At 42.8% G+C, this 14141-nt stretch overlaps 1 protein-coding gene across 2 annotated transcripts; it reads right to left on the minus strand.

Moving 5' to 3' along the window:
* Positions 1-862: 862 nt before the first annotated feature.
* ADGRF4 (adhesion G protein-coupled receptor F4) lies at positions 863-11267 on the minus strand. 2 transcript variants are annotated; one of them, XM_051810262.1, is made up of 8 exons: positions 10152-11267; positions 9057-9093; positions 8749-8909; positions 7492-7776; positions 5397-6761; positions 4478-4519; positions 4339-4398; positions 863-1813 (listed from the first exon to the last, which is right to left on the minus strand). In XM_051810262.1, exons 1-8 carry the CDS (start codon positions 10227-10229, stop codon positions 1808-1810), a joined length of 2034 nt encoding a protein of 677 aa, XP_051666222.1. In that variant the 5' UTR covers positions 10230-11267; the 3' UTR covers positions 863-1807. The 2 variants fall into 2 exon arrangements, with proteins under 2 accessions (XP_051666222.1, XP_051666231.1); XM_051810271.1 differs by lacking the exon at positions 4478-4519.
* Positions 11268-14141: the final 2874 nt, after the last annotated feature.

Raw genomic sequence — 14141 nt, forward strand, 5'->3', positions numbered from 1 at the left:
GCCCCTTTCCTTCAGAGGGAATAAAGGTACCTGTGTAAAGATTCACAGTTGCAAAGGACACCCACTGAACACTGACCAACACCTTCACCCGACACTACCTATCCCGTGCCAGTCTTTTATCTATTTTTTTAAAACACAGAAAATAAATCAGGTGTGCAACACCACAATGCAATAATCCCCTCAAGTATGAGGAGCACTGAGGTAGCTCTGATAATACTTGAAGAAGGACATTCAGGGGCTTGGGGGAGATGCTACTGATGTAAAAAAGGTTTAACAGAGACAACCCCAAGATACATGTAACTTCCTGGGGGGGGGGGAAAGAAAGAAAAAACTCTCTCAGTGCTTCAAGGAGAGAAAGAAGCTACAGCAGAGAAGGAAGCTACAGCAAAGAAAATGTTCCTTGACACCAAGTAGCAGACTTAGGGATAATGGTCTTTTTAGATCTATGTTACAGCAGCACATAAGCCCAGTTTTACCTCTAATTGATTAAAGCTCTCCACTGTGTAAAAATACAGTACAGACTCTTGTAACAAGACCACAGTTTACAAGAAAAGAAGAGAGGAGAGTCAGCAACAGAGCCCTGAGGAAAAGAAGTAGAGCTCTGCCCTCCACCCTCTCCCACCAGGACATCTGGCTGTGGGTTTTTCCATCGTACATATCACACACCCCACACTACTCAGTTCATTTGCCAGGGCATTTTAATCCCTCTTCAGTAAAGGTGTATTGATGACATTAAACTCTATTATTTTTATTAAAACTTCTATATCTCAAATGTATGTGAAGCCACATGGGGGGAAGTGATTTCTGACTTGAGTAACGGCAGTGAATACTACAGGGCATTTATCTACATGTTTGGTAGAGAAGGATAAGTACCACTTATTAGTAATAATGACAAAACTTTATTTCCATTTGAAACCATCAAGTCATCCTGACAACAGACAATAATGTTTCTATCAAAGCCTTCATTAGAAAGGGTTTCTCAGACCAAGGACAGATTTTCTACTGAAACCAGATACTCCATCTCACATGGAAAAATCATTTCCTTGCTTAGTTGATGTCCATCAACTCTTGATTCAACTCTGAAGAATATTCCAAGCTTGTTTTCCCACATTTAAAGAAGGAAACTGATTTATTTGCAGAGTCCTCTTTATTATTTGTCTCTGTCATTGCCTTGCAGGACAGGAAAAAGAACAAAAATTCTGTCCTAACAGACTAGAAAAGGGTTTTGTACAATTGCTCTGACACACAGGTACAGAGATGGAGAGAACAGCTGTAATGCAGAAATAAAGTTATGTTATCCATCAGTCTGAGAGGACAAATGGAAATGATGAACACAGTGACACCAAATAGAATCGGTTTTGCTCAAAAGACAGCCAAAAGTAGCTAGATAATGCTCAACATTTGTACATATTAAAATTTAAATAATTTTAGAACAGTTTCACATACTGTACAGCTCCATATTGCACTGACATGAAAAAAAAAAAAGAAAGAAATTGAAGCACTGAAATGGCAAATGAGGACAAACTCTCCTCACAGCAGTTTTCACAAAGGTGAGAAACAAGCTTTATGTATCAGCATGTTTCCTCCAAGGGTTGCAGCAACACTGATGGTTTCCTGCTCCTGACAGCAGGTTCGAGGCCTTTTCTCTTCTGGTTTTCATGATGCTTCCTGTGGTTGTGCTCCCAGACAGTGCTGTCCATGCTCCGAGCTGGTCAGACACTTCAGCTCACCTCAAACCAGGACTTCTGTGCAAGAAGTGCTCATTTTCTTCTCGCTGGTCAGATCCACTGAAGACAACTGTCCACTGCTAGGACTTGGGAGAAAAAAAAATCAGCAGGTCAGATTACAGATATCATCCATGGAGGGGGAGGGTCCACTCCAAACAGAAGGTGCTTCAGCACCCTGTGAGAAATGTCACAGGATGGTCAACTTAAAATCTGACCCAGAAGAAAGGCTCCTCTGAGTCTGGGGGAACATGAAACAAGTCTGCATACCCTTCTAGATGTATTATATCCCCACCATTAAACCCCCAGACACACAGTCCCATTTTGGGCCTCTCACTACAACAAGGACATTGAGGTGCTGGAGCAAGTCCAGAGAAAGGCAACGGAGCTGGGGAAGGGTCTGGAGTGCATGTCCATGTGAGGGGCAGCTGAGGGAGCTGGGGGGGCTCAGCCCAGAGAAAAGAAGGATTAGGGGGCCTTATTGCTCTCTACAACTCCCTGAAAGTAGATTGGCTAGCCAGGCAGGGGTCAGTCTCTTCTCCCAACAACAAGTCATAAGACAAGAGGAAATGGCTTCAAGTTGTGCCTGGGGAGGTTTAGATGGGATATTAGGAACAACTTCTTCACTGAAAGGATTGACAAGCATTGGAACAGGTTGCCCAGGGCAGTGGTGGAGTCACCATCCCTGGAGGGATTTCAAAGACACATGGATGTGGCACTGAGGGACATGGTTTAGTGGTGGACTTGGCAGTGCTGGGTAATGGTTGGACTCAGTGATCTCAGAGGTTTTCTCCAAGCTAAACAATTCTATGATTCTGTGATTTTGAAACTCCCTGAAATGAGACTACTTTTTTTAAAATAACAATTATTTCAGGTGTGACCAACTTTTTCAGCTCTCATGAGTCAAACCCCATGCTTACACCCAAGTTTACAAAAGTGGATGACTAATATTTTCCCCCTCTGTTATGCCATTATAAACACCTACACATGGTTTCTTCCACCCAGGTGAGTGACAACATCAACCCAAATTCTTAGGCACATGCAGCCACAGTTTCCACACCAAGTTTTGCCCAGTGAGATCACTTAATACTTTTATCAAACGTTGCTGAGTCATGGGACTAGTAAAATTTAGACCTGTTGTTTCCAGAAGGTTATACTGGTGGTGACTTGAGAAAACTTTAACTTTCAAACTTTCAGTCCTGACCTAAAGCCTGATAAGATGTGAAACACCTTCACTGTTGTTTGGATCCTCAATCTGTATAAGCAAGAAATGTAATCTCAGTTTGTTAAATTTGGGGCAGCCACAAACACATCCTTTCTTTTCCCTCTGCTGGGTAGGAAAAATCTTCAGCAGAAATTTGAGGCTTGGTGGTTTTGTTTGTTATTGGGTTTGGGGTTTGTTTTTTTACTTTTTTTCACTGGTTAGTTGTTTTGTTTTTGTTTTTGTTTTTTTTTAAGAGAAAACCTTCTGCAATGCATTTAAACTTAGCACATAGGGCTGGATGCAACTGAAAACTAAATTGGAGAGGTAGGATGCGGAGGATTTAGAAGTTCCACAAACATGCAGCCTCTCCTGCCCCAAACAACCCAAATGCTGATATCAGAAGGGAGCCATAGTTTCCACAAACCCTCTATTTCCCCTCATAAATCAAGTATGTTTGCACACACTGTTAGTGAAAGACCCTCTGCAGCTTTCAATACTAGAATCACAAATGGATAAAAACAAGGAAATTATTTTTTCAAAGTCCAAACTGAACTGACACAGTTTCTTTTGGCAGACAGCAGGAGTACTGTAGATAATTCTTGTGAGACCCCTAAAGAGGATTCCCTTTCATAAACACAGTGTAAAACCACTAAAGCCTTGGTACCAAAAGAAATCTGAGAACAACAGACAAAAGTTTTCCAGTACAGGTAGGAAGCACCAACTCAGTGATGCCAACACATCAATTCTGACAAGGTTTTCCTAGGAAGCTGCTGAAACACAGTGGTTTCCTTAAGGTTTAAACACTTGCTTTTAAGGAACTGCCCTGATTTTTAAAAAGCCCTCAAGCTCTCGTGAGTACACAACATCAACTAGCACCAAACACACTGTCTGGGCTCTGAATGGTTTCCATCCATCTGCTGAAAGCAGAACGATCCTCTGACATCCTACAGCAGCCCTGCTGGCATACAGATCCACATTTTTGTGAAGGAAGCAATCAGGTCATTACATTGGGATTTTGGACTCCTAATTCTGTTCCTTCCTTATTCAGTAACCTTAAAGTAAATCTAATTTACAGATGGGGGGGGAAATGTCATTGGCATTGTGTATCTAAAGGGCTTGGACATCTACAGGTGAAGAGATTAGAATAAAATACCGTTTTTAATTTTGTAACAACAGCAGTAGGTCATGTAGCAGTAACAAAAAAAGATCTATGGTCACTTCTGATATTTAGGAGTTTAATATCCTCAACATGCTTTTGAGATACCTGTATTTCCTTCAGCAAGCATTTGCCTTAGAAAAATGTTAAACTAGGTAAGATGCAGTGGATGGTTCCATTCTTTTCACATACAAATAAGAAGGTGTGTAAATTGGTAAATTAAGAGAGTAACAGGGAAATAAAATAATCTTTACCTTTTCCAGACCCCACTTCCGTCTTGATGAAAGGCAGTTCATTCTTAAGGCTTCTCTTGTCTGTAGATTTAAATTAAAAATATTAAAGGGAATGGTTTCTCAGGGAGTAGAAAATGTTCATATAATCCAGAATAAGTACCTTTCTGTCCAGAAGTGTCCCAAACAACAGGATGAAGAATCCCTAAGAAATTGCAAAACCAGTTAACAAAACCAGCATAGCCACATGATGTTTCTTAAGTGCTTCTAGATGTCATTTCTGTAAGGACAGACCTCATCTGCTGTCATTCAGGTAACAGCAATGCACAAAATGGGTTTATCCACCCGGGCCATATGGGCTGTCTGGGAACATCAGGAATGGATATACAACCTGTGTTAATTCTCACTACAAACTGGACTGATGGGTCACATACCAGGACTTTCTCAGCCCACTCAGTTACAATCTGAATCAAGAAGAGCTAAGACAGACCAGGTGTACAACAGTGTGTCAGGTAACACTGGATGTTAACACCAATCAGTTATTCAAAACCACAGAGTCAGTCATGGAATAGTTTGGGTTGGAAGGGACCTTAAAGACCATGTTGTTCCAACCCCCCTGCCATGGGCAGGGATACCTCCCACTAGACCAGGTTGCTCAAAGCCCCATCCAACCTGGCCTTGAACACTTCCAGGGATGGGGCATCCACAGCTTTCCTGGGCAACCTGTGCCAGGGACATCTTCAACAGCAAATGAGAATGTTCTGTGTATTCGTTAATTGATAAGGATGAGACATCTTTGCAGTTACTGGACATTACCTGGTGTATTTTATGTTTAACAGAAATTCATCTTCTTAATTGTTCAACACACTTTAAACCAACTATTTTGCCCCATTACCCATCTACCTTTACTACTCTAATGCAGGATGCCTCGTGCATGTATTATGTAAAGGGGCTGAGTGGAAAGGAAGGCTTAGATCCTATTTTTCATGCACAATATGTGCTGCCAGTCCCTCTTTGACCTGATACCTTTACCCCAGGCTCAGAATCTGAGCACATACTATTCCTGGTCTCCCAGAGTTTACCTGGAAAGCGTTCAGCAGCGCGAACGTGATGTGGAATGCCAGGGATCGGCTGTCAAGAATCGTGGCCAATCCAAACCCCCAGGTGAGACCCAGAAGAGGGGTCAGAAGGGCAACGTTTTTGCTGATTCGGATCATGCTGCTCAAATCTTGTGACTTGCAGCCTTCTCCAACAGAGGACCTCCCAGTCTTCACCACAACCACCACCACCACCGCCAGATTCACCACAATGATGCTCAGAGCAGGCACAACAAAGGCCAAAAGGGCTTTTGTCTCATACCAATTGAGCCAGCAGGCTCCACTTCTTAAATATCCATTCTTTGGTTCAGTGATGGCAACAGTGAGGACAGATATGACCAAGGGACATCCATATCCAATAGAGAATGCTGCAGCCAGGAACACAGATCTCGTTACCTTAAAAAAAATTAATAATAATCCATAGAGAATCAAGAGGCCCAGTGTTAACATCCAAAAAAACAAGGCAAGGTAGAAAAAGTGAAGGAAAAAAGTGGCTGCTACACACAACTGGTAGTTCAGGGCTGTATTGTGCACAATAGCTGCCAGGATGAACAAAACATCAGCAACGAGCAGCGACACAGCGATGTTGACCAAACAGAAGTGGCGCATGTAGGTTATTTCAGTTTTTGTGACGTGGTGCCAGACAACAGCCTCAATGACAAGGCAGAGGACCAGGCTGAGAATGGAAAGGCCTAAGCCCACCCTAGTGATGTAATCCAGTGCCACGCTCCGCGGCGTCGCGGGGGACATCAGAATGGAGAAGGACTTGTAGGTCCGGCGCTGGTGGGAGCAGACACAAACCACGCTGCTGACAGTGTCCAACTGCATCCTGCACGCCCGGCTGTCCCAGCGCCTCTCGGCAGAGTGCCACCCCACACACTGGGCCTCCACCTGCTCCAGCTTATTCACCTTCTCAAAGGTGAGCAAAACCCGCTGGAGCTCCTCCGGCAGCGACACCGACAACACCACCCCGTTCACAAACCCGGGGTCTGACCGGGCGCTCTCCATGACGGCCCCGAGCGTTGGGAACGCGATGCTGATGGCCTTGGAAGCCCTGGGCAACTTCAGAAGCTCTTCTTCTGGGATCACCATGTGCCCAGTGATGTTGCCCGTGTTGTTGAACTCCATAGAAAAATCAAAGCTTGTTCCTGAAGTGTTTCTGTGTATGCTGTAGCCTTTCGTAGCGATGAAGGGCTCCTGCACACTTTCCGACCCGTTCCTTAGAAGAAGCTTCCCAGCAAATAAATTCACTGAGTCCAGTAATTCTGAACCAGCATTTCTGTCCCTTACAAAAGCCCAGTTGGAAATGATGGAGCTGTTCAGAATATGGTTTGCTATCCTGCTGTAGCTCTGAAACAAACATGAAAACAATAATTATTTTTATATTAGAAGAAACCAAATATTATTCCACTGGTAGAGCTTCCCAAAAGGTTCATTTAATTCATGAGCGATTTTTACAAAGGAAATATTCCTTCTGACACTGAACATGCTCCCCATGATCCATCCCAGTCAAATCTAAACATCTCATTACTAGAATTGTCCTATCCTCTTCATATCATAGATCAAAAGGTGATTGGAGAAGTAAACATAAAGCAAAAAATCAGGACACTCTAGTTCTATTCCAGACACTGACCCACTGTGCAGATCTGATTTACGTCACCCTTCCTGTATTTCTTCCCCCACCTCTCTGATTTCTGAGTTCATCAGGAAAAGATACCAGTTTCTGTTGTGCAACACATGACAACACAGCTGCAGGTCAGCATCTCCAAAGCTGCCTCCCTTTAGTGCCATACTTCAAAAATTAATTCTTCCTTGTACTGCTATTCCACAGCTACAACAGCAGGTCCTGAAAACTTTTGCTTTTAAAGAAATTTAATTCCACAGTATATTTTCATCACACGTGAATAAGTCAGTTTCTCTGACAACAAAACAATGGCCCACTCTGAAAACTCTTTCCAGCTGATCTCTGTGTGACTTGCAGCCACCACTTCATTGGACATTTTTGGTCATAAGGACAAAATACTTTATAGATGCTCTGGAAACCTCAGCAGCACCTCCCAAAGCCCACAAGAGTAAATACCTGCATTTTTGCTCTAGTGACATTCTCTGATAACTGCAGAGAAATCTTCTTCAGCAAATCCACTATATCAGCTATGTTTCCTGGAATGGCTGGTGAAGACAGGATATCTGGGATGATGCACGAAAAATCAGCTTGGCAGCTCCTATTCCCACGGTCATCAGCACCAAAATGTTTTGGCCCATCTTCAGGCTTCTCATGCCCTGGCTTTCCTCCTGCTACAAAAGGAAGATGTTCTCCAGCAACATGTCCTCCAGAGCATGGAAAGAGTCCACTTTCAGATATCCTCTGGAGGGAGGAAAACACATTTGAGACAATTAATGAACAGAATGAAAATGAAGCTTCAGTTACAACCAGGCAAGAGGTCTAGTGCTGGGTGTGCAGGGAATGTGCCAGATGGACTGAAACCCAGAACCAAAGCTCACCTGAGAAAACATTGTACTGGAACAACACACAAGAAAAGAGGGGCAAGAACTAAATGTAGTGCCTTATTCTTGAAGTGATTTAAGTTTTATTTTGTCCTTGAGGAGAATTTACCACGAATGATCTGATCATTACAGATATTCCTGTTGCTCTTTTCTCAGGTTCCTCCTGGTGTATCCTTGTCTTGGATGAGATCCACATGAGGAACATCAACAAACTGAACAAGGCAACTTTGTTTCTGAATTATGTTTCCACACACAGATTTCCCAAGTTTATTTCCTTTCACTTGATTTAAGATGGTGAAAGGACAAAAACACAAGTCTGATGAGGAGCAGCTGAGGGAGCTGGGGATATTTAGCCTGGAGAAAAGGAGGCTCAGGGGTGACTTTACTGCTCTCTACAACTACCTGAAAGGAGGTTGTAGCGTGGTGGGGGTTGGTCTCTTCTCCCAAGTAACAAGTGACAGGACAAGAGGAAATGGCCTCGAGTTGCACCATGGCAGGTGTAAATTGAATATTAGAAAAAATTTCTTCACTGAAAGGGTGGTCAGGCATTGGAACAAACTGCCTAGGAAAGTGGTGAAATCACAATCCCTGGAAGTGTTCAAAAAACATGTGGATGTGGCACCTGGGACATGGTTTAGTCATAAACACAGTATTAATGAATTGTTATGGGTTAATGATTGGACTTGATGATCTTAGAGGTCTTTTCCAACATAAATGATTCTGTGATTCCATGAAGTCAAAGTTTTGCTCAAGATTGAGAAGGTATGGAGGGACAGGCTGTCTTTGCAAATTATGAGCATCGGCCAAAGAAGGTGCATAACAGTTAACTCACCTGAAAAAGGGACTGAACATCCAAGTTTGCACAGGCATCAGACAACATTTGCCACTTTCTGTCTTCACAGACGAAGCTTGTCTCCCCATGGAAGGAGGGAGAACAAGGCTGAATACAAATAGCTCCATTGTCTTGGCAGGGAACGACATTTATACAGGCATCTGAAAAATAAATCAAGCAGATATTGTTATAAGGTGTAAGACCTCATGGTCCTCATGGTCCATGAGGTGAGTATGGGTGGTGTAAAGTATTGATAACTGATAACAACTCACAAAGAATTAAACAAGATACATAGTTATTCACTGTACCTTGCTCATTACCAGTCTTTGATTCCCTACCGAGAACCTGAAAAATAAGAAGTAGAATATATGCTGAATATTTAAATAAATAACTAAAAGATGATTCCTTGGCACAAACCAGAAAGAGGGAAAATAGTCCTTTTGAGTCTAGAATGCAGAGCTCATGTCCCCTTGCTCATACAGACCAATTCAGAATTCACTACTTAGAGTTTGTCTCTCTAGATGAAACCTTCAGTTGGACCCTTCTACTGAAATGGCACACTGAGGATCACACAACTCCAGCAGTTATTCCTCAGTCAAAAAGCCTCTGTTAGGCTCCAGTATTTCTCATGTTGATGAGAATATATGAATTTCTGATGTGATCTATATGACTTTTGCCATAAGATAGTGCTACAGTTGTACAAATACCAATATCTGCTTTGCTCCCCTCCGGACTGGGGAGCAGCCCCGAGGTCTGTGTGTAGAGCTCCTGCAGGCAGGAACACCTGCTGGAACTGTGTGTTGTACAGCCTGACACAATCCAAAACAGCTTCCATCGTTGCTTGGGCCATCATCTACAACCAGTCAAACCTTCCAAAACCTAAAGGGGGCTACAAGGCTGGAGAGGCACTTTTTACAAGGGTAGAGTGACAGAACAAGGGGGAATGGCACTAAAATGACAGAGGGCAGGTTTGGATTAGGTATCAGGAAGAAATTCTTTACTGTGAGGGTGGTGAGGCACTTGCACAGGTTGCCCAGAGAAGCTGTGGCTGCCCCATCCCTGGAAGTGTTCAAGGTTAGGATTCATGAGGCTTTGAGCAACCTGGTTCTCGCAAGCTGAATAGCAGGTTTTTAGCACTGCAGGAGTTGTGCTGGAGGTTCACTGGCATCTGGCATACTGAACATACTGAATACTTCAAAGTATTTTCTCCTACAGCAACAGGACAAGGGGTAATGGTTTTAAACTGAAAGAGGGTAGATTTAGACCAGACGAGGAAGAAATTATGATGAGGGTGGTGAAGCACTGGAACAGGTTGCTCAGAGAAGCCGTGGTTGCCCCATCCCTAAAAGTGTTCAGGGTCAGGTGGGATGGGGATTTCAGCAACCTGGTCTAGTGGAACTCACCCTGAGAGCACTGTGTGGTGTGGCCAGGAAGAAGTGCACAGCCCAAAGGAGCAGGAAGCAGACCACCCTCACATCCATCGCTGAGCATTTGCTGCTTTCCTCCTGGAAGAAACATGTTAAAGAAGTTTAGACACCACTGTTTCCACTTTTTGAACACAGTCTGAAAGCAGATAAACCTATGACAAAGACTGTCCTTACTGGGCTTGCAAGGTGGATTTGGGGCATTCATAATTTATTACCTTTACTGAGAATGATTTGTGAGCCCTTTCTTGAAAAAAAAAGAAAAAAAGACATAAAATCTGTCCAACACTGAAAGTTACTGCATTAATAATTTACTGTAAACCGAGAGTTGGAGAGCTTATTAAAGCAGTTCAGCCTGTGGGTCCCTTTAGAAGTGATTTAAGACAGCCTTGCCTCCACTTCGACACTGCTGCTCTCCTTGGGCAGTTCCTGAGGAGTCCCATCATGAGGTAAGAAACTTGGGCACTCAGGCCTTGGATATCAAAAACTAATAAACAAGGACCAGACCAAGTAAAGAGTTATTTCCTTTGCAGGTGGATTCAGACCTCTGGTCCCTCCATGAAGCTTCCTGTGGTCCTTGATAGAAGCTAAACATCCTGGGATGCAACTTGTTACAGGCATATTTGTTGGAGGAAAATAATTCAGTAAAAGAAATTAAGGAAAAACAATGTTTTAGATCAAACCTGATTATTACATGCTTTACATGTCCAAGGCAAAAGCAACAGCTGCTCTGCATTCAAAAGAATTGAGACACTGATCTTCTATCAGTGGATGTATAAGTAGATTAGGTCATTTACTAAAAAATAAAAACCATAAAACCAGTGAGCGAAAACACTAAAGCACAAAACAAATGCTCAGCTGCAAAGCAGGATGGTTACTAGATTTCAGGAGATGGCAACAAGGAAAAGCTCATCAAACCACCATGCCTTGATAGGACCCACTCAATTTTCCCCTGACACATACTGATCAGCACAGATGATGTAGATCAGAAGTACAAAGGGTCCTGTACTGATGGAGCAGAGATGTGTTCTCCCATCCAGGAGACTCCAAGCTCTCACCATCTGACAGCATCAAAGGCCCAGGCACACAGCTGGCTGCCCCTTTCATCTGTGACATTTGTTCACACCTTTCTATGCTTTTAGGTCTGTGGGTTTATTACTTAACTGTGAAATAATCATAAATGTAGAGCTTGATGCACTGAATTTCTAAGCTAGTTCTAAAGGAGAGCCTTGTGACAGCCTCTTGAATTCAACTGCTAACTGGAAAAGCATTTTCTGGGTTAAAAGCTACAAGCCATTAGCTTTATTAGGAAACAAAATGGATATGGAGAAGTGAACCAAAATACTTGGATCAATATTGCCAAAGAAGGGGAGGTGGCTGGGAAACACCTACAGGTCTGAGGCAAAAGGTTGTATCAAATTCTTTCCCGATTTCTGCAGTCATTAATGTTGATTGTATGCTCGTAGCCCTAATTCCATTTCACAGCTACAATCCTTGAGCTCATCATGTCTCACCATTAATTAATTCACATTCATTTTGTATTTAATCACCAATGGATCTCCACCCAGGGCTGTTACCTTTGAGTGAGGCAGAAATCTGGGACACCTCCAGGTATCTCAGGCTCACAGAGATACTGGCCCGTGTTAGTGAAACACTGATCTCGCTCAGCTGCATTGCTTGACTCATCATGGAAACCTCCCAGTCTCACCAATGCAAGAATCTGCCAAGGAAACCACTGTGCAGCAACAGAAGCTTGGAGCAAAACAAGTAATACAGTAGCAAGTCACTGCCACTTTAGGAAAAAACAGGGATGTAGTGACACAGGGCCACATGAAAGCATATATAGATAGTCCTCTTTCTCCAAAGCATCCAATTATGGCACTTCAGACAGGGGATAATTTATCTCTTCTCATAAACTATCTACTACCACTGATGCCTGACTTTTTAAGCAGCTGTAAACATGTTAATTCTCTCTTCCAGAGGATTCTGTTTTGTCAGGACACAGGTACAGGAGCAGCTGAGTTGTCAATACTCTCTCACATGAAAAGGATTTTCTAGTGAGAAGACACTTCCACACCCACAGGTTTCTCCCACCCAGCTCAGGAGACCGTCACCAGCTGCTGATCCTCCTTCTCCAGGACATTTCAAAGCTCTCAACAGAAGGGAAAGAGTAAAGAGTGAGTGGATGGACAGTGGTTACAAGAGAGCAAAGAGCCTCTTAAAACAGTAAAAAGAAAGGTAAACTGATCATGTATTTAAAAAGTAATCCATATGCTGGTTAATGCATCATAGCCTCAAATTCAAATCCCTTACTCTGTCACTCTTGTTGGCTTAAAACTGAAGTATTTCATAAAATCCTACAAAACTATCCTCCTTGACTCTACCCCAAGCATGTTCTTGCTTTTAACTTCTGGCAGGATGCATTGCATGGCAGTCTGGCCCCAGATGGGCACAGCTACCAGAGGGCTCTGCCCAAGCAGTGACAAATGTGGTAGCTACACCCCCACACTGGTGGACCCAGGGTCTCTGGTTAAAGGGTTCTCCATCACCTGGAGTCACCTCTCTTCCCTCTCCACATGACAAACTATAGTTAAGTTTACAGGGAAAGTTACAAGCTCATGTTGTACAAAATTAAAATTTATAGTGACCTTGCCATAATTAGCTGGACAAATATATTTTCCCAAACAGTAAAAACTTGCACTGTGTGTATTTAACATTTAATAAAAATACTAAATCCATTGTTACAGAACCTAATCTATTAGTTTTAGGGCTTGAATGGCCATGATCACTTGCCACTGCTACCATGCAATTTGAGGCTGCAGTAGGAGACTTCAGAGTGTTCAGCATGCTCATCCAAGCATAAAAAGTAAATTTCTTAATTCTCCCAGAATGGTATTAGTTGTATTTTTAAAGGAATCACACTTAAAAAATTTAAATAAAGCAAGTTCTGAGAAGAGTTATAGTTAACTTTAGCCATAAGAAAACTCCAGATTTTCTTAAAAGTTACAGCACCGTGATTAGAGACCAATTACAAAACTTCAAGAAAAAAAAAATCAGAGGTTAAGTAATTATTTCCAAAGATGCAAAGAGAATGTAAAACAGATGAAGTAATTGCAAAGTAAATACAGCCACAGCAATTACATGCATTTTAGATTATGAATGAACCAATTTCACAGATAATTCCCAAGCAGTTCTGGAATAGTGAAGTTTTGTGATAGTACTCACCGTTTTCAGAAGTCTGGGTTCTGCATTAAGCAAAGTTAACCCAGCCAGAGATCATCAAGGTATCAGAGGTGATTGTCTAACCATTCATCTGCTGCCATCGTGCCCCAGTCTCACTCTCACAGCCTTACCCAGTGCTCCCTGGGTGCTCTGATTCAGCTGGAGTTTTCCCATGAAGAAATAACCTTGGGCACCAGCTGCTTCTTGTCTTGCCTGACTGGATTAATGTTAAGGAATCTGCAGATGACAATGAAGGTATTGCACTGCAAAATGACAAAACAAGTTACAAACACACCCACAGAACTGCCAGATTGCCACCTTTGCCAGGAGTCCACACTGATGAATCACACCCATGTGGTTGGTACCCTTCCTCCTGGTGGAGGAGGCAGCTTCTGCTCTTCTGTATTTCACAGAACTACAGAATGGTTTGGGTCAGAAGGGACCTTAAGGATCACCCAGTTCCAACTCCTCTGCCATGGGCAGGGACACCTTCCACTAGACCAGGTTGTTCAGAGCCCCATCCAACCTGGCCTTGGACACTTCCAGGAATGAGGCATTCACAACTTCTCTGAGCAACAGACCTTCTTAACACCCCAAAACAAAATCTTATCAAGTTAATGCATCACCCTTTATAAATCCAAGATGACAGTGCTGACAGGAGCACAGCTGAAAAGCTCAGTGAGCAAGTAATAACCTTTTCTTTAGGGACACCCGATTGTAAGGGGTGACAATTGTCTGATGAACCTC

The sequence above is a fragment of the Manacus candei genome, unplaced genomic scaffold (assembly GCF_025592945.1).
Source record: "Manacus candei isolate 608988 ecotype Guabito, Panama unplaced genomic scaffold, ASM2559294v1 h1tg000007l, whole genome shotgun sequence".
NCBI classification, from domain to species: Eukaryota; Metazoa; Chordata; class Aves; order Passeriformes; family Pipridae; genus Manacus; species Manacus candei.